Source organism: Adiantum capillus-veneris, chromosome 14, assembly GCF_014529385.1.
Source record: "Adiantum capillus-veneris isolate H3 chromosome 14, ASM1452938v2, whole genome shotgun sequence".
Lineage (NCBI taxonomy): Eukaryota > Viridiplantae > Streptophyta > Polypodiopsida > Polypodiales > Pteridaceae > Adiantum > Adiantum capillus-veneris.
The window spans coordinates 64,136,326-64,158,781 of NC_140944.1; the positions used below are offsets into that span (position 1 = coordinate 64,136,326).

General features: G+C 44.2%; 1 protein-coding gene across 1 annotated transcript in view; it reads right to left on the reverse strand.

The window, feature by feature from the left end:
• Nucleotides 1-2,003: 2,003 nt before the first annotated feature.
• Nucleotides 2,004-22,456, reverse strand: part of LOC147442500 (NAD kinase 2, chloroplastic-like) — a 72,453-nt gene continuing 52,000 nt past the window's right edge. The window contains exons 3-8 of the mRNA XM_086528664.1: nt 5,635-5,756; nt 3,663-3,804; nt 3,318-3,542; nt 3,167-3,241; nt 2,820-2,921; nt 2,004-2,648 (exon numbers count right to left, since the gene is read on the reverse strand). Coding sequence (XP_086384790.1) covers nt 2,445-2,648; nt 2,820-2,921; nt 3,167-3,241; nt 3,318-3,542; nt 3,663-3,804; nt 5,635-5,756 — 870 coding nt within the window. The 3' untranslated portion in view covers nt 2,004-2,444. The remainder of the gene's footprint in view (nt 2,649-2,819; nt 2,922-3,166; nt 3,242-3,317; nt 3,543-3,662; nt 3,805-5,634; nt 5,757-22,456) is intronic.

Genomic DNA, 22,456 nt, shown 5'->3' on the forward strand with positions numbered 1-22,456 from the left:
TTTAGGCCCCTCGGTCGGCATCTGTAAGTTGGCTCCATTCTTCAAGGCTTTGACACGTCAACAGTTTGTGACACACCCATTATATTTCCACATGCACACCCACATTGTGCTGTAATAGCCCCCAGTCACTACTTTCACCCCCCTACTCATATCCTACGCAATTCTAGCTAGCTGCTTAGTTCACATCTAGCAGTTAAGATTTTAGTTTTTCACTTCATTTTATTTATGTACCCAGACATTGTATTAGATCAACCAAGATTGTATCAGTTTGGTTTCATAGGTCATTTTGGTATTTTGAAGACGTTTAATATAACATTTCATTTTCATCTCTCTCTCTCTCTCTCTCTCTCTCTCTCTGTGTGTGTGTGTGGATAGTTTCCTACAACGTTAAAATACTCTTCTTCTCGGGTGTGTGTGCGCTAATACAAGAGGAAAATGGTATAACCTTTCTATCACCCATGTGTGGTAGATTTGGTTATGCCATTTCCCTCTTGAATAACAAGTCTTGAATTCAACTCTCCTCGTCAGATAGATCTTTAAGGTCTCTTAGGATAGTTTCCTACAACGTTAAAGTACTCTTCTTCTCGGGTGTGTGTGTGTATGCTAATAAAAAGAGGAAAATGGTATAACCTTTCTATCACCCAAGTGTGGTAGATTGGTTATGCCATTTCCCTCTTGAATAACAAGTCTTGAGTTCAACTCTCCTCGTCGGATAGATCTTTAAGGTCTCTTAGGATAGTTTCCTACGACGTTAAGGTACTCTTCTTCTCGGGTGTGTGTGGGTGTGTGTGTGTGTGTATGGTAATAAAAAGAGGAAAATAGTATAACCTTTCTAACCCAAGTGTGGTAGATTGGTTATGCCATTTCAACTCTCCTCGTCGGATAGATCTTTAAGGTCTCTTGGGATAGTTTCCTACGACGTTAAAATACTCTTCTCGGGTGTGTGTGGCTGTGTGGGCTAATAAAAAGAGGAAAATGGTATAACCTTTCTATCACCCAAGTGTGGTAGATTGGTTATGCCATTTCCCTCATGAATAACAAGTCTTGAGTTCAACTCTCCTCGTCGAATAGATCTTTAAGGTCTCTTGGGATAGTTTCCTACGACGTTAAAATACTCTCTCTCTCTCTCTCTCTCTCTCTCTCTCTCTCTCTCTCTCTCTCTCTCTCAATCAATCAGTGTGCCCCTTGTGTAACATGGAACCTGAGACAGAGCTACACTATACATGCCGCTGCCCTGTCTACTACGAGATACGAGGCCGATTCCACTGCTTGTTCAGAGAGGGTTTTGGACCACTCTCAAGAGTCATGGGATACGAAGATCACAGATGTCTGGGTTTGTTCTTGCTCGAGCTGCGCAGACACAGAGATAGCCTGATGAATGGAGAGGCTAGCCAGTCTCAAAGACGGATCACAGACTTTTTCAGAGTAGACACGGGACAGCTGCAAGAGCCACTCCCACAACAGAGCTCCCCCTCATCTCACACCAGAGGCACACTCATTGACCGAGCGATTGAATTGGGGAAATCCAGGCGCCCACGACTGCGAAGAACTACACAGCATCGACGAAGGCTACGACAGAAAATTCGGAGCACGCTGGCCAGGCATGCACGACGCTCGGTCAGACTACTAACCATGGAGGAAATTGATGAGATTTGCCAACGACCGATGATAGATCTCTTGTGATTCAGCTACCCAACTAGCCGCCCATTTTTTGCTTAGTTTGTTGCTTGGCTCACATCGACCAACTTAGGACCCCATAGTATATATCTTTGTTTTGTACTGTTGGTAGGTTATTTTGTTACTCTGACTTTGTATCAGATCCACCACTTTGTAACTTTCGGGTCTCATAGGTCATTATGGCCTTTTGAAGACGTTAATATAACATTTCATTTCATTTCATTTCTCTCTCTCTCTCTCTCTCTCTCTCTCTCTCTCTCTCTCACACACACACACACACACACACACAGATGCCCACACAATTGATAGGCTGACGAAGGAGTACATAAACAATATGTTTTTGCAATTAAACATGCATATTCACTCCGCAAAAATGACCTGATAGGCTCCAGTTTTTGCATCAAATGCACTCATTGTAATCAAAGAGAGATCTTGTGACTACTCGAGAAATTTGTTCCTTGACTGAAGGCATTTATTACTAACCTTCTTGCACCTTTCTTGATATACAAAACCAACTCCAAGAGGTCGGTCACATCAGATGGTAACAGTTATATAAAGCTAATGACAGGACATTCACCCATGATCATAGCATTGCGGGCGATGCACAGCATGCAACGTATATTTCTATACAGGGATTTGCCCATGCTACTGTTGTTTATGGTACAAAATCTCAAGCGGCAAACATACTCAGTATATTCGCATGGAGCAGTAAGTGGGACACTTGGAAAAGCGCTTGCCTTTTCTCAAAAGTCCACCATGAGGTACTTCTACAATGTCTTCTGTTCGAGCCGCTCGTTCCAATTGAGACAGCGAACAAGACTTCTGAACCAGTCATCTGTCTGATCAGACTTATTTACTGTTGGAAGAGGGTGCTCGCTCATGCATATTCGCAATGAATCACCCCGTGAAAGCTGCTGCCTCTTCTTGCCATCAAAAGACACCCAAGCATTGCTTCGTGCATCTTCTGGAACCTAGAATAAAAAGAAAGCATCAGCAAGGTAAAGTACAAATACAAAGCATTGCTGATGGCACCTTAACTCAGCAGTCAGGGTGATAATGCAGCTGCATGAATACCCTAGTTCCAGTTTTCAGTGGCAACTAGTATAAGTTTTTGCTCACAATAAAAAAGAAAGGAGGCATACCTTCAATTCTAGCAGTGCTGAATCCGGAAGGATCACTGGACGAAAAGACAGTGAATGTGGACAAATAGGAGTGAAAAGCATACATGGTACGTTCGGATGCACCTGAGAACACAAACATTGATCATCCAAATATGGAGTTGCACAAACTGTATAGCAAGAAAAATTTGTGCTTTTTTTCAATAGAATGGAGCAGCTGGCCATATGGCCCCCATGTACGGGGTTTCATGAGAAGTCAAAGCGGCGGATAAGTTCCAAGGGGCTGTTTCACTAGTTCACATGGATTACTCACTTACACGTGTAGAACTTGAATATGCAGCCCAACGTATGCTCAGATTGCTTTTCCTTACCATGGATCCACCTGCAGAAGTGGAATATGCTGTGCTCCCAGTTGGTGTTGCTACGATCACCCCATCCGCTTGCACCTGTATATGAAAGAGCTTTGACTGAGCTCGACTCATACAATCTATTGCTAGTATATAGCACAAGGCAGATGCTTACCTTTGTGATGAGGCGATTCCGTTCATAGCATTCAATTTTACAGAGGTAAGGACTAGAGCCTCGATCCAATACCACTTCATTGAGGACTTCAAATATTTTACCGGGGACAGGTCGTCCATTCCGAAAAAGCTCACATCGAAGCCGCATTCGAAGTGTTATGTATACACCTTCCACTCTACTATTTCCATGAATGATTGCTCTCAGATCTTGCATAAAATCCTTGAACTGCAAATTAGTGGCATACACTCAACAATATTCCATTATCTATAGTACCTGTATCCAACTGGACATAATTTAATGTATGTTCTAAATTGCAAATTTCTTTGGCAGTTAAATCAGACTCACTAGATGTGCAGTTAAGAAACCCAGCGATCCAAGATTGAAGGAGACAACTGGAGGCACTGCATTTCGAAACAGATTCGAAGCATGCAGTATAACACCATCACCACCAAGGCAGACCACAAAATCAACTCTCTCGTGCAAGTTGCTGGAAACAAAATATCAAGGCCTGTATTAGTTTAAGTTTTGTTTTACCAAATTGGCAAAACGCTCACTCTTTTCAGTGCATATGCCTTACAATGTCAGAGAAATTTGGACTCACAATTAAGGAGGAGCTTGAAAGAGAAGACACAATATTGATAAACTTCAAGTAAAGGGTATTGAAGGAAACAACAAAACAACAATCATTGCTCTGTTTATCTGCAAAATAGTTGATAAAACACCCAAAGTCCACCCAAATCACACAATTATCTATTCATTTATATTTATATACATTTATAAACGATATTACAGAACCTGTTCCGCTTTTCCTATGCCCTGAAATGAAACGTTTTGACCTCAAAAACACAAATTAGCCTAAACCTCGGAATGTTTCATTTCACTTTTTTTGAGACAAGCCGAACAATCCGCTGCTCCGACAAAAATCCACCTAACAGCCCAGAAACATATTATTGCACCAAATTGGATCCAACAAAACAGACACGGAGTTATGCAGACACAAGCATTGCTTTTCTACAGAGTTTGGGACGTGCAACAAGATACATAGAGCAGCTCCTATGAGGTTCTTCTCTAAGGAGGAAATTGATGCCATGATCCACAGTCCATGAGAGAGTTTATCTGATGGTACTTACAGTGGCAGTCTACTCACAAGATCAGGCTTTGGGAGATATGCTAATAAATTGCATGCAAAGGAAGAAAGTAGTGCAGGGGTTTGATCTGGCCAGGAAAGAAGAAAAGCCTCCTAAATCTCAACAAAGGAAAAGGGAGTCTAATAGAGTCGGGACACTCGAAATGAGCTCCTGAAAAATAGAGCCCCCAAAAACATGAGGAGTGGACTTCAAAGGACCACATCCATGACAAAAAGTATAAGCTACTGTTCTGAAAGCAAGCAGAGAGCTTGAGGGACCAGCGCCACGGCCCACGCATACTCACCAAAGAAGTGCTACTTGTTAACAGGCGATTTTCCGCTCCAGGCTTTCTTAAGTCAACTGAACTATCAAACAAGAATCTGTTCAATGTCACATGCATTAGCATTCTCAGATATTCAAGACCGAGGATTCAAGGAGATCATATTCTAGGACGAGCATCGAAGAGTCATAGCTTTGGGGTGTTCCAGCTCTTTATATCACACGTCACAGCCAGGTGTCACTTGCTGGAGGATAGGGGCAGCGCTTTATGTTCTAGCTGCCCCCTTGCTGTTTTGCCTGCTCCAGATGTTAGGCTTTGTGAAATGTAGGTTCTGACCAGGGCAGAAATAAAATTGACCTGTGAGGTCGAAAAAGTACATTGTCATTGTATGATCGAAGTGCCTAGCACAAAAAGCTAAGGTAAAAAATCGTAAAAGTGTTAATATAATCAATCTAATAGAGCCTGGAAACCAATTTGTTTTTAACAATCATGTCTCTGAAGGAATGCTGCAGTATGATCTTTTTCAAGAAAGATTAGTTGGCACACTTGTATGGTGTTCAGCCACATTATTCATTGAGGATTAATATAACTTTTCCTCCAAAACTGTATGTGCACAGAATTGCACTGGTGTGTGGGTGTTTGTGTAAGAGGCAAGTAATTGCTAACCTTTATATCACAGAAGTCTATAGCCCATTTCTCTCTACAAGTACGTCATCTGGAATTCACAACCCTTTGCATACCGAGTTATAGCTAAGAATTTGTTCTTGATCACAACTTAAACATAAAAGTCATCTCTATTCCCTGAATGAAGCATACGTTTCTTTAATAACACTTCTACTTCAATTCAATTAGCTTTAGTCAATGAATGTGTAAACACGACTAGTTGCTCACCAGATGAAAATTAACTTACCTTGTGTCTTGCGCATAATATGTTTGTATAAATCCAAATCCTGGAATTCTAGCGAAATGATCATGAACTTCTGGCTCAACAATTACATTCATACCTTCTTGATAGTGCAGAAAAGATGCTACCTGCAAGAACATGACAACTTCTTGTGAAATGCATCATTCGAATGCCAAGGACATGTCTTTTTGAACTCAAGAAGATCTGCTTTAGCTTACGTAGCCTAAACAGACATGCAACATGAACAAAATCTCCAATGCAGTAAGCAATTATTGGCACATCCTATATAGAGCTAGAAACAGTCATCTCATTTTTTCATTTATGGCACATCTCCTTTGTTAAATTTAAATTATTGCTTTCAAAAGATTTGTTTCTTGGTAATAATGAGTTAAGTCTCTTCCAAAGTCTTTTGGAAAAAGTGACATGCAAAAGCAGTACACACCTACAAGGTCCCAACCAACCTTGCTATACTCCTATCGCTAGCCAAATGGCAGATTGCAGCACACCTACATTGATCTCAAGGACATATGAGCTTTTAGACATTTTTTGGGAGTTGTCATATGTTACATCCGAGGTTCCTACAATCTTAAGAGGAAAGCTCAACTTAAGAGTGAGGAACGATTCAGAAAAAAAAAAGGACTGGATTGCCAGCTTCAAAATTCTAATGTTTTAAAAATCAAGACAATCACCCCTTTACATTTAACAAAATCATGAACATCTTTCTTCACTTCCTCCAAACAGCTCATTCATCTTATCTCTGCATTGCATTTCCAAAGGAGCTGTTAAGAGGACCCCATGGTCGATCAGGGCAAGGACCTTCAATCAGGCATTACCCTGCAGCCATGCACATGTTTCTGTGCCCGAAGGGGCAGCCAACTTCAAAAGTAGCCAGCAGTGGATTTCAGCCAACAGAATTTTTCCACCAGTACCTAAATTTTTTAGCTTTGTCACTTATCATATCAATCCGCAACGAAAATAGACTGAGTGTAAGAGCAGCCTTCTGGTTGTGTGCCATAATGCGCTTTCCTCTCTTGTCAGATTTCTTCCTGTAAGTTGCAACATCACATTCTTTTCCCACTTAAGCACTTAAGGTAAGATTGTCGTTATCTTTCAACTCTTTGAAGAGTGGGGACCCATGATTGTGAATGGGGTCAAGCACGTTAACTGTGAGTTTTCATTCGCAGCTTACAAAGTGTTAAAGTGTCACCTCTGACTGCTGGATGTTAGGGCATTACCCTTTAGTATTGACGATTTTTTTGTCTTGGGCTAAGCATTCCATGAAACTTTTAGAGATTAAACCATTTTAGCCATTGGGGTCTGTCACAACTTGATACCGGGATAGAAGCCGGACCCCCGCGCATACACACTCACCTGAAGTTATCTCCCAAAACAGAGTCCAGCAACCCTCAATTTACGCCGCAAATCACAGCACAGATTGCGATGCGAATTACAGAGCTGTATGGACAGGTGATGATATGGCATCTGTCACAAAGTGATAACATGGCATGACTTGAGGGACCTGAAAGAGGGGAGCAAGAGCCAAGCTGGAGTTGGAAACTTGTACAACAGCGCAGACCAAAATCTGAGCTGTCACGCGTGAGACATGGCAGGATTTGCTGTGTGATTTGCACGCATGCTCCAAGGACATGGCAAGCTTTCAAGACAATATTTGCACGCAGCTATATGACTTCTCTCTCTGAGGTCTGGATTTTGGCAGAATTGGGCAACTTGAAAATGCTTGCCATAGAGACCATGGACGACTATAACCAAAGGTTTCTCGACGTCTACCTCCTGGTGTCCTTCTTTAAGTTCATTTCCTTGAAAGGCCAGTATGAGCGATACACCATTGGACTATCCATATGGGCTCCAACCATTGTAGGCTAGTGGCGGTGGAGGTGGGGGTGGTGGGGGCAACGGCGGTGGAAAAGGCAGTTGCACTAGATCAAGTGTCAGGACTCAGAAGGCTGCACCATATTCCTGAAGACTACTCCCCCGACCGGAACAGACTGCTCGGAGGTTGCTGGTTGGAAGCTCTCATAATTCTGGTGCCAGAGGAGGAGGAGGATCACCTGAGGCATCAGAGGGGGTAACATGTAATTTAGAAAATGTTGAAAACTTTGCAGCATCGGGAGATTTTGTTGTGGATGCAGCAAAAGAATGTCGCGAAGCTCGTCGAGTAGAAACTGCAAGTACTTTGCTGAATCCATGAACGCCGTGCTTTGGATTGGTTATGGCTTATGCCCTTTAAGACAGAGAGGTGAAGACAGGAGCACCCGATGTGCGATGAAGAGAGGGTGGGAGTGGCTAATAAGTCCGAGGTCGGGACACGAAGATTCTTTAATAGAGTTCCTTGCTTTGTCTGCTCTTTGGTAGGACTGGTATGCTTTCAGAAAAGCACACACCTGAAGCTCTGATACCACTGTAACAGGGACGGGCACCACGTGCCAACGGAAAAGAACAAACGGAACGACTTTAAGCACTTCAAAACAATTGAATTGAAAGAGATGCACGACACGAGACGGAGAGTGGTGGAGTTCCACCTCAAGAGAGCACTGGCCCAAAACCTTGGCGCCCCTTTCCATATTTCTTTATATTGCTTCAACTCAGTACAAGCCGGTACTCCGTCCTCTGCACCTTCACCGGTTTAAAGCATGCCAGAGACCGAGTCCTTTGCACATATTTGAAGACCCTTGGCCTATGAAAAGTAGTTACAAGAAAAGCATCAAAATTTAAAAGCATTTGGCCCAAAAGCTAGCGTAAAAAGCTGTCAATGCAAATTACGAAAATCCATACAGGTGCCCACGTCAGCACAGTCAACGCAAAACGTGGAATTCCGTATTGTCTGCCACGTCAACAGTCCGACGCAAAATCGGGGTCTTCCGTACAACTGCCACATCATCACACAATTTTTATGTGTGCTTCAGTGGGTCCAACTTTGTTTTGATGTCTTTAGGTCACTTGGGCCCTGTCGGACAGGGTCCCATAAGTTGGCGAGAACTCCTCTTTCGAAATAGGCCACTCGGCAAGACTTTGCAAGTTGGAAAAACTTATTCTACTGCTTCTTCTAAGGGTTTAGGCCCCTCTGTCTGGATCTGCACGTTGGCTCGGTTCTTCAGTGGCTTGACACGTCAACAGTTTGTGACACTACGCCACTCTCCGTTTATCTTTGTAGGCCTTAGCCAAAGCTTTAATTATAGGAGGATGCCCACGCTCAAATTACCATTCCCTTCAGAATTGTAAGCAGTTGTAACAAACTTGGACACCCCAAGTCAAGATTCTACTGCGACACAACAGAGATTCACTTCCAAACAGTTCACAATTCACACTTGCGTCGACACGGCCCGGCGTAGTTCCGTGCCTAGAGATATTGGCCCCAAAGACTGGCGCCCCTTTCGGTATTTCTTTTTGTATTAATCTGTGTTCAAAGTACAAGAGAGTAGGTAGGTGCTCACTCTCAGACTCTACGTCCAGATGCTCTGAGAAGTGAGGCCCTGTCCACTTCTTTATTGGTACAAGGGATGTTGAATCTCATCCAATAAGGAGTCTCATTTCCAGAAGAATCTCATCCAGCAAAGAGTCGCACTCCAGATTGGAACTCTTGATATCCTGGGTCGTTGACTTCCCAGAAGTATCTCATCCAAAAAGGAATATTTAGTGGTTGACACGTCACAATGCAACACAAATGCTCACATATGCATGTTACAAGACATAGAAACATAAAGCCACCGATGAACACTCCTCCCGCATAACCTAACAAGGTCCGGGCCGAGAGATATTCAACGACTCCCTCATCACTTCTTCGCATAACCTAAATAGGTCCGAGCCGGGAGATATAGAGGCCTTTTAAAACCAAACACCCCCCAGACCGCAGCCTACGTCGTTTGGAGGTGTTGAGAGTAACCACTACTCAAACTTCTTAATACTCCTCCCGTAAATAACCATCCAGGTCCGGGCCGAGAGCAACAACAACAATACTTTTCAAGCATTCAATACTCCCCCCGCAAATAACCAAAAGGGTCCAGGCCATGAGTATATGCAAGCATTCTCAAACATCATTTCTTACTACTCCACCCAGTAGTAAAACACCAAGCATTGAAACCAGTATTAAAACCAGAGTCAAACAGTTCAAATCGGCACCAAGACAAGTTTAAAACAGATACCATACATTTCAAACAGATTCCAAACACGATCACAAACAAGTTCTCAAAAACAGATTCAAACTTAAAAAGCAATCTCGACATCAGTCGAGCTCGAAAAGTTGACTCACTTTCCTGAAACCTCCACCAAAAATTAGGGTTACGTTCCTTCCATAAGATTGTAGTTGACTGCACCTTGGTCCATAAGCTCTTGGACAGACAGTGTTCCTATGGCGGTGATGGTAGTCCCAAGACATAGCAATCACGCTGGACCTCCAAGGTTATCAGCTCGAGAAGAGACACCTACTAAGAGATGTCAAGGAATTTCAGGTTATAATCTGCTAGAGTTTCCATGGCAAGCATTTCAGGCACCCCACCCTGCTTGAAGTTGCACTCGAAAGGAAGATGTCAGAAACCATACAACTTTGGGCAAAAATTTTCTTGAAAGCTTGCCAAGTTCTTGGAGTGAGTGGCTTAGGACATCCACCACTGCATGGCATTGCATCTGACAAAAACAGCAGCTCGAAACAAACCTTGGATCCTTCTCTTGCAAGTGATCTTTATGGCTTATGCCCTATAAGACAGAGCGATGAAAACGGGAGCGCGCCCGATGCACAATGAAGTAAGGGTGGGAGTGACTAAGAAGTCCGGATCGAGCCGCGGAGATTCCTTCAATTAAAATTTCCAATGAACTTTGGAAACGCCATCTTGCTCTGTCTGCTCTTTGGTAGGACCGGTATGCTTTCAGGAAAGCACACTTGAAGCTTTGTCTACTCTTTGGTAGGACCCGTATGCTTTCAGAAAAGCACACCCCTGAAGCTCTGTTACCACTGTCAAAAGACAGGCACCACGTGCCAACGGAAAAGAACAAACTGAACAGACTTTTAGGACTTCAATAACAGCTGAACTGAACGAGAGAGAGAGAGAGAGAGAGAGAGAGAGAGAGAGAGAGAGAGAGAGAGAGAGAGAGAGAGAGAGAGAAATGAAATGAAATGTTATATTAACGTCTTCAAAAGGCCAGAATGACCTATGAGACCAAACTGATACAAAAGTGGTGAATCTGTTACAATCTGGGTACCTTAGTACTAAAGTACTAAGTGTGAAAAGTGTGAAAGTGTGAAAATAAATGTGAAAAACTAAATACAAAGTGTTCAATAAACTTCTTAGGAGCATTCTAGGTGTCTGGCTAGAATGCTTCTAATCCTTTGTTGTAGTCTCCTCCGGTGAAGTGTGCTTCTGCATCTTGGTCGTGGTCGTCTCGATTTCCTAAGCTCAATCGCTCTGTCAATTAGGGTGCCTTTGGTATGAATGTGGGTACTCCTTTGTGCTGGCCTCTTGCTTCTCCTTCCACTCCTGCTTCTCTCGATCCGAAGAAATCTGTGATCTGCCTCTGAGGCTGTAGTGCTCTTTGTCTTCTCATTAGATTATCCATGTGCCGATGTAGTTCCAGTAGGTACAAGCCTAAGCATCTTTGATCTTGGTATTGCATGATTCTATCTAGAGGTCCAAAGCCTTCTTTAAAGAGGCAATGAAAACGCCCACGTATCTCATAGTATACTGTGCAGTGGCATATATAGTGTAATTCTGTCTCCGGCTCCATTCCGCATAACCTGCAAATTGTCACAAAACGGAAGCGTACACGAGCACTTAGAAATCTGAAAAATAAAATACTTTGCAAATGTGAGAGAAGGGAGAAGATCGACACAGAATTGGGGACCAGAAGATGGGCTGGCCCCCCCGTCAAGAGTATTCTTTATTCAGGGAGAATTCATATACAAGCACGAGAACCCGAGGAAACCCCTCCGTTCTGTAATCTTAGACCCGAAGGTCGTTCTTTCCCGTAAAAGGGCTTGGGCACAAGGCCGTTCTTTCTCATAAGGGACTTAGGCGCGAAGCCGTACTTTCCCGTAAGGGACTTAGACGCAAAGGTCGTACTTTCCCTGAGGGACTTCCCGTGAGGGAGGATTCCTGCAAAACAACCACACAAAGCAATACTCGCGATGTGTAAACGACAAATTATACATGTTGCTCCTCGCTCGAGAAAGCGACTGCTGCACTCCATCGGCATACGAACTCTCGCGAAATCCGTCGTCGGCACTTGCTACCAGATTCTCGAGCGCTTGCACTTCTGGATTGTTGCGATCCCTCCTTCCAAAACTGAACGCTACCTGCCTCTTTTATAGGCCTTGGCACTCGACGGGAATAGCGACCCCAAAAAACAAGAACTGGCGCCCTAGAGAGAGGAGAGAGAGAGAACGCTGCTGCCGTACAGCCCTGCGTAGCTTATTAGCGCTGACTTTTTTTTTAACGTAGGCTTTTTTAGAAGAGCCTTGCTTTATTTTATTATAAGAGGGCTGGTCACTTAAAAGTGACCGGCCACTTTATAAAATAAAGTGTGGACCTGTTCAAACTTTAAAAACTTACTCAGTTAGTGAAAACAATGCTACACGAACACATTCCAGGCGTCCCCGAGTATAGAACACGGCACAGATGCAATGCAAACACAGACTCCTCGCGGGAAAACATCTGCCTTCCCGCGAATGTTCCTACTTTTCGTAAAAAGCTTCATTGAACCCATCTTTATTCTTGTGCTTGCGTTCTTACGCGTATTTTCTTACTCAGTTCGGATTTCCTCCTTAGCCTACGGAATGCCCCCTTACTGGTGCACCCGTCACCCATCATGTGACGCATCAGGGGCACTCGTAACCCGGCCCTTTCCACCGAACTTACGGAAACTCCTTCGCGATGTTTACTGTCACCCATCAAGTGACACATCAAAGTTGTCCGTTCTTGATGGCACTTCTTGTAGCTACAATCTTTTAACAGTTCTTAGTGTACACAATAAAATATCCTAGAAAAAGAAATTAATCATTAAAAAAAAAAAAAAAAGAGAATAGTCCAATTAGCAACATCCCTCTGGCTTCTAAACAGTTGACCTCAACTGTAGTGCTTGGACATATACCTCCAGTATCTCGAGATAAGCTGCTAATTCCTCCTGCGTCATCCACTGAGCATCTAGATTCGAATAGTTCTTAAACTTAACCAAATACTTCCGTGTTATTTTTCCGGACTTGAGAGGCCGCTCCTGATGACTTACTATCTGCTCCAGTTGGAGTATTTCTTATGTTTCCTCAACCTCAAGAGGTGCCTCAACACTAGGCTGGCTCGGAGGCGGTCAAACATACGGCCGGAGTAAACTGACATGGAAAGCATTATGGATCCTCCAATTAGGCGGTAGCTCTAATCGGAAGGTGACACCATTCACTTGCTCAATGATCTTAAACGGCCCATAATAACGGGTAGAAAGTTTTACCACCTTCCCCTTATGAGACGCTTGTTTCTTAAGTCTTGCCTTCTCAAACTTGAGTAAGACTAATTGTCCGACTGTTAAGTCTAGATTCCTCCTGTGCTTGTCTGCAGCTTTCTTATGCTTTTCCTGAGAGCGTAGAATAGCTCTCCTAACTTGCCCGTAGGCTGTGTCCAAATCCCGGACAAATTCATCTGCTGCAAAGATCTTATCCTTAGTTAAAAGGATCGGTGGAAGCAAAGGCTTACCATAGAGAATCTCAAAAGGTGCTTTCCCCGTTGATGAGTGTATGGTATTGTTATACGCATACTCGACAAGAGGCAAATATTTCTCCCAGTCAGATTGCCGGTCTGACACATAAGCTTTTAACATATCCAATACTGTGGAATTGGCTATCTCACTTTGCCCGTCTGTTTGAGGATGGTAGGCAGATGAAAAATTCAACTTCGTACCAAGATTATCCATCAAGGCACGCCAAAAATTTCCTGTCATGCGAGGATCTCGATCACTCACAATAGACTTAGGCATTCCATGATGCTTAAAGATCTGTGCCAGAAAGACCCTAGCCATATGATCTGCTTTGATCGTTTTCTTGACTGGTATAAAGTGTGCTTGCTTGCTAAACCTGTCCACAATGGTCCAGATCGCATCATTTCCAGTCTGAGTTCTAGGGAGGTCCATGATGAAGTCCATGGCAATACTTTCCCAAGGTTCATTAGGCACAGTGAATGGTTGTAGCAACCCAGGCGTCTTATGCCGATCATACTTCACTTTTTGGCAAACCAAGCATTCCCTGACATACTTATCAATGTCTGCTTTAAGGCTAGGCCAAAAGAAATATCTTTGCATTGCTAAGGTCGTAGGGAGAATACCCCGATGACCCGCATAAGGCGAAGCGTGTGCTTCATCCATGATCTTCTTTCTTAATGGTTCCGCCACACATATGGCTTGATGGTGGTAGAGATAACCGTCCCGAATGGAATAGGGAAACTCATTCTCTCCACGATGTAGCTTTCCCCAAACGGTGGAGAAGTCTGGATCATTCGGATACAAATCCGGTAGTTCTTCTAATTCTTGGTGATACACAGAAGTGATAGCGTTCACCCTTGGCCGCCTAGACAATGCGTCCGCGACCACATTCTTACTCCCAGCCGTGTGAAGGATCTGGAAGTGAAACATAGACAAAAAGTTTGCCCATCTCATCTGCTTCTCAGATAGTTTCCTTTGCGTAAGAAAATACCGCAAGCTCTGGTGATCAGTCTTGATCACAAAATCCGCTCCTAGAAGATAGTGCTTCCAGTTGGATAAGGCGTGAATCACAGCAGTGAGTTCCTTTTCGTAGATTGATGCATGCAACTCTGCATCCTTAAGTCATCTGCTTTCGTAGGCCACTGCATGGCCTTCTTGGTTTAGCACTGCTCCGATGCAATCGCCTGAAGCATCGCAGTGAACCTCAAATGGTTTCCTTAAGTCAGGCACTATGAGAATAGGTCCATGGCTTAGCAAGTACTTGAGCCGATCAAAAGCTCCTTGTTGTCTTGATCCCCATCTGAAAGGAATCTTCTTCTTTGTCAAATCATGAAGTGGTCCTGCTACATGAGCAAATCCTCGGACAAACCTTCGATAATACGAACATAATCCCAGGAAGCTACGTAAATCATGTACCGTAGTGGGAATAGGCCAATCTTCTACCACTCGGATCTTGGCAGGATCCATACTCACTTGATTGTGAGAGACTATATGGCCGAGATAGTGTATCTCTGAGAGAAAGAACTCGCTCTTCTTTGCATTCACATGCAACTCATGCTTTCGCAATTCTTGAAACACTACGTCCAAGTGCTTCTGGTGTTCCTCTTCTGACTTAGAGAAGATGAGTATGTCGTCAAAGAATACTCCCGTAAAAGATCGATACGGGCTGAAAATGCGGTCCATCATGCGATTGAACTTCGCAGGAGCATTGGTCAAGCCGAAAGGCATTACCAAAAATTCATATAGTCCAAAGGTTGTGCGGAAAGCAGTCTTATGGACATCCTCAAGGGCGATCCGTATCTGATGATACCCACTCTTTAAGTCTATACGACTAAAGACACTTGCACCCTGCAACTTATCAAGTATATCATCAATCCGAGGGATCGAAAAGCGATTCTTGATCGTGATCTTGTTTAAAGACCTATAGTCTATGCACATTCGAAACGTGCCATCCTTCTTCTGCACCAGTAGAACTGGAGAGCAGTAGGGTGAAGCACTTGGCCGTACTAACCCTTTCTCTAGAAGCTCGTTGACTTGCTTCAAAATTTCCTCTTGCTGAGCAAGACTCACCCGATAAGGGGGTTGATTGGGAGGCAAGCTACCCGGTATGAGATCTATGCGGTGATCTTTCGAGCGTACCGGAGGTAGTTCATCAGGGAGTGTTTCCGTGAAACAATCTTTGTACTTTTCAATAAATTGAAAACGCTTAATTTCCTGACTAGAGAGTGGATCCCCACTAGTTTTATCCTTCTCACGTGCAAAAATCAAGTAAGCAGAAACACACTTCTTCATTTCTTTCTTAATGGAGATATGACTTACAATTGGGAACTGCCAATCTCCTACATCAGCATGAATCTTTATTTTCTTACCCCCATGATCAAAAGTGAGGGTCTTTTCCACATAATCGGGGACAGGTGTCATGTGGAAGTGCCATGGCATACCCAAGATGATATCACATCCCTCGATGGGTGCCATCAAAAATGATTCGCGGTCCTTGTACTCGCCAATCCGAAGATTGAGTTGTCCTTGCACGGGAGTTGCATTGGTTGTCAACCCCTCGAATGCCGATCCGGATGTAACCGGTGTGCCAAGCTGAGCCGGTGTGAGGCACAAACGTTCCGCGGTATCCAGGGAGATGAAGTTATCCGTGGATCCTGGATCATAAAGAATCAGTACTTTCTGGTTGTTCAAAGACCCCCAGCCCTTCAGAAGCTGACGCTTCCCTTTCTCCGTTGCTGTGTTTCCTTGAACATCTGGAATTGAGTTCGAGCTTGGTAGAGCGGGTTCCTTCCTTGCTTTATCTTGCCTCGTAGAGGCTTGTTCTTGCCGTTGCTGCTTTAGAGGGCAGTCCGGCTTCATATGTCCTTTCTCTCCACAGTAGAAGCATCTTCCTTACTCTCTGAAGGTTTGGAGTTGAGTAGGAGAGAGATACTTAGTTCGCTTGCCATTGCCCTCTAGCTTCTTAGAATGATCATGGTCCCTAGATGGAGGAGGTTTTCTTCCTTGGCCCCCTTGGTCATCGTAGACCCCTCTTTGTCTTGCACGGTAAGTGCTATGCTCCATTTTTCTGGGCGTCCCAGTTGAGTGCAAATCCTCAGCAATGATTGCTAATTCCATCATCCTCTGAAGAGTGTCATGCGGATACACTTTCATACTCTTTCGAAGCTGCGGTTGGAGACCCGCTTCGAACTTTCGTTTCTTTTCCTCGTCGGCAATCTTCATGAAGGGAGTGACCTTCAGAAGAACTGACCAATACTTGTCCACATAAGCCGTGACTCTCTCATGTTCCTTCTGGGCGAGCCAGTCCCATTCCTTCCGTATGTCCTGCTCGAAGTCAGGCGGAAGAAACTGTTCATAAAATTCAAATTTGAATCTCTCCCAAGTTCTGGCCTGAGAACCTTCCAGAATCTTGGCTAACCACCAATTACTTGCCGTTTCCTTGAGGTGCATCCCCACATGGCGCAATTTGGATCTTTCTGTGACGTGCCCATTGGTAAAGGCGACTTCAAACTGTCTGATGAAGGACAGTGCTTTGGAGATATCTCTCCGCCCGTTGTAGGTTTCGAACTTGATGTCCTTGTCGCCCGATTTGAAGACTCTCATGCGATGTTGAGACTTGCGACCATGCTTCTTGAATCGAGGCTTATCTTTAGGTTGATGTAGGGTAGTAGTAGTAGCGGCTTCCTTCTTCTGACGAGACGATCGAGAAGTAGAAGTATAATCAGGAGAGTAAGATGGAGATGAGATAGAGATGTCCTTGCTCTCGTCTAGCAAAGAGAGCGCTTTTTCATGGCCTTTCCTTGGAGCAGGCCGTTCATTCCGATCCGAAGATCCTTTGTGCACCTCGGCACGTTCTTCTTCTCTTTCCTCCTGTGGTCTCACGCCAACAGTGTGGTCTGGATGCCCGGCTGCATTGGTTCCATTCGTTCTCTTCATTCCGCCCAAGAGCTTTTGGACATATCGCAGTAGTAAGATTTGTTGCAAATCCGCAAGCTGAGCTCGCACTTATTGAAGCTCCTCTTCAACGCTTCTCCCTTGGCTCGACATGGTTCTTCCCGTTCTTCCCAGGATCATCCTTCTTTGCAGAGAAAGAGAGGAGTCCGACCTCTGATACCACTGTCACAAAACGGAAGCGTACACAAGCACTTAGAAATCTGAAAAATAAAATACTTTGCAAATGTGAGAGAAGGGAGAAGATCGACACAGTATTGGGGACCAGAAGATGGGCTGGTCCCCCCCGTCAAGAGTATTCTTTATTCAGGGAGAATTCATATGCAAGCACGAGAACCCGAGGAAACACCTCCGTTCTGTAATCTTAGACCCGAAGGTCGTTCTTTCTCGTAAAAGGGCTAGGGCACAAGGCCATTCTTTCCCGTAAGGGACTTAGGCGTGAAGCCGTACTTTCCCGTAAAGGACTTAGGCGCGAAGCCGTACTTTCCCGTAAGGGACTTAGACACAAAGGTCGTACTTCCCGTGAGGGAGGATTCTTGCAAAACAACCACACAAAGCAATACTCACGATGTGTAAACAACAAATTATACCTGTTGCTCCTCGCTCGAGAACGCGACTTCTGCACTCCGTCGGCATACAAACTCTCGCGAAATCCGTCGCCGGCACTTGCTACCAAATTCTCCAGCGCTTGCACTTCTGGATTGTTGCGATCCCTCCTTCCAAAACTGAACGCTACCTGCCTCTTTTATAGGCCTTGGCACCCGGCGGGAATAGCGACCCCAAAAAGCAAGAACTGGCGCCCTAGAGAGAGGAGAGAGAGAGAACGCAGCTGCCGTACAGCTCTGCGTAGATTATTAGCGCTGAGTTTTTTTTTTTCGTAGGCTTTTTTAGAAGAGCCTTGCTTTATTTTATTATAAGAGGGCTGGTCACTTAAAAGTGACCGGCCACTTTATAAAATAAAGTGTGAACCTGTTCAACTTTAAAAACTTACTCAGCTAGTGAAAACAATGCTACATGAACACATTCCAAGCGTCCCCGGGTGCAAAACACGGCACAGATGCAATGCAAACACAAACTCCTCGCGGGAAAACATTTGCCCTCCCGCGAATGTTCCTGCTTTTCGTAAAAAGCTTCATTGAACCCATCTTTATTCTTGTGCTTCGTTCTTACGGATATTTTCTTACTCAGTTCGGATTTCCTCCTTAGCCTACGGAATGCCCCCTTACTGATGCACCCGTCACCCATCATGTGACGCATCAGGGGCACTCGTAACCCGGCCCTTTCAACCGAACTTACGGAAACTCCTTCGCAATGTTTACCGTCACCCATCAAGTGACACATCAAAGTTGTTCGTTCTTGATGGCACTTCTTGTAGCTACAATCTTTTAACAGTTCTTAGTGTACACAATAAAATATCTTAGAAAAAGAAATTAATCATTAAAAAAAAAAGAGAGAATAGTAAAATTAGCAACACAAATTCTGCTCTCAGGTGGGATTCCCCTAAATCTGCCAAATTCAATTTCCAATTGGTGTGAGGATGTACGAATCTGACCAATAGCACATCTCAAACCATGAGACACATGGGTATCCATGTAACTCGAGCTAATCACAAATCCATCTTCAGATACTTGTAGGAAGTTTTCTTTGTAGTCGGCCATCTTCGTGCCCAATTCTTGTGTAGGGTCTACCCATGTCCTCTTAGTATCCAACTGTACAAGATCCTGTCGGATGATTTTATTAATCTCCGTTCGTGGAATTGCCAGTGATGGAGCCTCAAGAGAGTATTGGAAGGGTGGGTAATCTTTCCATACTCCACCCGTGTCTCTGAAACCACGAGGACAATTGCGCATACCAGCATGATGTATCCCCTTTCATTGCTAATTGTCGAGAGGATTCCAGGACCAGTCTAGTATATTGGCAATTATTTGTACCCCACAGAAGGATGTATAAAGGACACTGATCTGGTAAGAGCTTCAATTTCTATCGGAGGGGCCGCTAGTTCCGCTCGGGTAATCGCGTGTGGTACGGAGGCCTTGGCTCTAATCATGCAGGAAATCATAGATACCAAAGGTCTCTCCATTGACTTCCAATTATCCTAATCCACAGATGGTCCCCAAATCTGGACCCCATAAAGCATAGCCGAAGCCACCATAGTATCAAAGAGCCAAAGTTTTGTTCGTGGTTCCTGAAACTGCACTTGTGAACACATCCTCTCCAACCCTCCCAAGGCCGTAGAGGCTCTGGATAATCTAGCATCCGCTGCTTTCTTAAGAGTAAACTTCGGTCTGCAAATACCACGCCAAGGTATGTGTATGCATCTGTGTACTCTATTGTATCCTAGCCATATGCAAATGTAGGTGCCAATCTCCTAACCCACTGTGGTGTGGTGTTAAACACCATAACTTTGGTTTTACCCAAGTTTACCGACAGTCCACTGTCCTCCGCGAATTTATGTAATGCATCTAGCTGCCTCTGCATTCCATCTGGTGATTCTGCTATCAATACAATATCATCTGCATACAACAACAAAGGGATCCATGACCCTGCAAGTTCAGCACCTCTGTCACCCTCTCTATCAATGTAATCTGATACCTCATCTATGTACATACCAAATAAAGTAGGGGACAGTGGGCATCCCTGCTTTACTCCAACGGTGGGAATGAACAATGTCGGAATCCCCCTCTGGAGTACGTACATAACCAGTTACTGACCCGTATAAGGCCATGATCCCCCAAATAATCTCTTTGGGGACCCCTGACTCTTGCATCTTGCGCATCAATCTGGCCCTTGGTACTGTATCAAAAGCTTTCCGAAAATCCACAAAGCAACAATACATCCTTCTCCCGTTTGCTCTTCCTTCCTCAATAATGGCTTTGAGCGTAAGAATATGATCCAAAGTGGAATGACCCCTTCTGAATCCAGCTTGTCCTGTTGCCCTTATGCCCTCATTCTCTGCCCATCCACTCAATTTTTGTTCAAGAATGGATGCGTATTGTCAGGTCAAAGTGTGACCTACCATAATGGTACGGTAGTTCCCGAGTATCATAGGATCCCCTCACTTGAAAATAGGTACGATAGTAGATAATTTCCAAGATTCAGGTAATCCTTCATACATGACCCAATTAAACAGACGAGCAAGGACTTCTGTAAGTAGATCCCTCGCATGGATCAGATGTTCTGGTACTAAACCATCATGATCATATGCTCTTCTTGTCTTCATCTTATCATTGGCTTTTTCCACCATTTTCGTAGTAAAGAAAGTACTAGTAGCAGGGCATGGCTCTAGCGGATCTAGTAATGGAGGCTGTCCAGATACCATATATAATGATGTTACATATTGACCCCAAATCTCGGGATAAGTAATCGTCGGAGGCGGTGAGTGCTCATGAAATAAGCGCCAGGCCTCATGTGAGTCCTGAATCAAGAAGAGCTGATATAAATTCTTCTCCAGTTTCGCTAAAAATGCCCTTTTCTTGCGACGTACTATACGCCGAAGCGCAATCACAGACTGCTTATATGTAATGATCCCAAGTGTAAGCTCTTTCTGGACCTGGGTTCTCGTCTCTCTGCATTGCTCGTCATACCAACTGTTTTGAGGCATGTTCCCAGATCCTCTCTTCTGATCAGGTTGAGTATGTGGATATGCCTCTTGTGCTGCTCCATGTAGTATCTCTGTTAACTGAGAAGTAATCTCCTCTACAGTATATACTGGCTCGGCTGCCCACATCCTATTATAGATCTTTTCCACATAGACTGAATCAGTCTCTGGCGTGAAAGTATATCTTGTGTGTGTCTTCTTCCTTTGTACTTGAGAGGCATTGTATTGGAAGGAGATTGATAAGGTCAAGAGAGCATGATCCACTGCAATCCCAACCGGTCTGGGTCCCACCTTAAAGTCCTCGATACTAGAAATAAGGCTTGGTGAAGTCATGACATAATCCACTGTACTAGCCCCATGCCTGTGCGGGAAGCATGTGAATCCCCCAGATAACGGGAAATTCTCTAGACCATTAAGTGTGGCCAAACCATGTATAGTTGCCATCTCCATGAGATGTCTCCCATATTCAGTGTGTTCTTTATCCTGTGAGTTTCTAGTAAGCCCCCTCTGAGATAAATCCACTTCTCTGAGCATTTCCTCAAAAGTATCATAGAATACTGCTTGAGAGTTGGCCGTTCTGGCATTAAAGTCTCCTAAGAGAACGATGTCTCCATCTCTAGAGAACTCCCATATGTCATTATTCAATATGGAGAAAGGGGACCGTCCTTTAGGTGAGGAGTAGACTGAGGTACTTGGAGGGAAGTAGCATATAGCGATATATAGAAATCTACATGTCTCGGCTCTCATTCTCACCAACATATACCTTGCTTGCTCATCTTTCCTGATAATCTGTAGTAGTGGTTTCAGCTCCTCTTTAAATAAGATTGCTACTCCTCCTGAACCCCGGCTACCCTGTAGAGATCTCTTGTCTGGTCGACCAACTGTTTCCCATAAATAACCCTTCACATGTGGCATACGCTGTCCCGGTATCTGGTGTGTCTCTGAGTAGAAAACTATGTCTCTGTCCCTAAAGCTGTCTTCAAAGGCGCCTACATCAAGCCTATATGATCCATTACAATTCCACGCCGCTATCCGGATCGTCGCCCCATACATCTCGCACCGTCATGATGAGCGCTTTTCCAGAACCACTACCTCCCTCCTCTATAAAAGGCGATTTTCCCCTTTTCTGTTGCTGCCCTGATCTCTGGCATCAACTCTTGCATGTGTGCCACTTGTGCCAATGTAAGGTCATCTCCGAGGAAAATACCGGTTTCTTAAGAGTTGGCCTCTTCTTTAGAAATTCTTTCCTTATTTCTATATCCGGGAAGCGGAGAATAAGTGCCCTATCCTTTACGTTTCCCTTCTCATCGATTCCTTTATTGCCCACTCTCCATGCACTTGTGTGAGTAGGCTCTGTGATTCCCATGCGTTGTAGCAGTTCCTTCACTTCTTCATCTACATTCTCTTTGTCTTTGACTCCTGTGACCCGCACATGCAGAGCCCAATTCTTTCTTTTCTGCTCTTCCTCAATGGTCATATTAATAATGGTAGAAGTAGGCAGGGTCTTGAGCATCTGGGCCTTCCCTTTCTTCACATCCTCAATCCATTTCTCTGCTTCATCAACCTTTTCTTGTGTCTTAAAAAGAC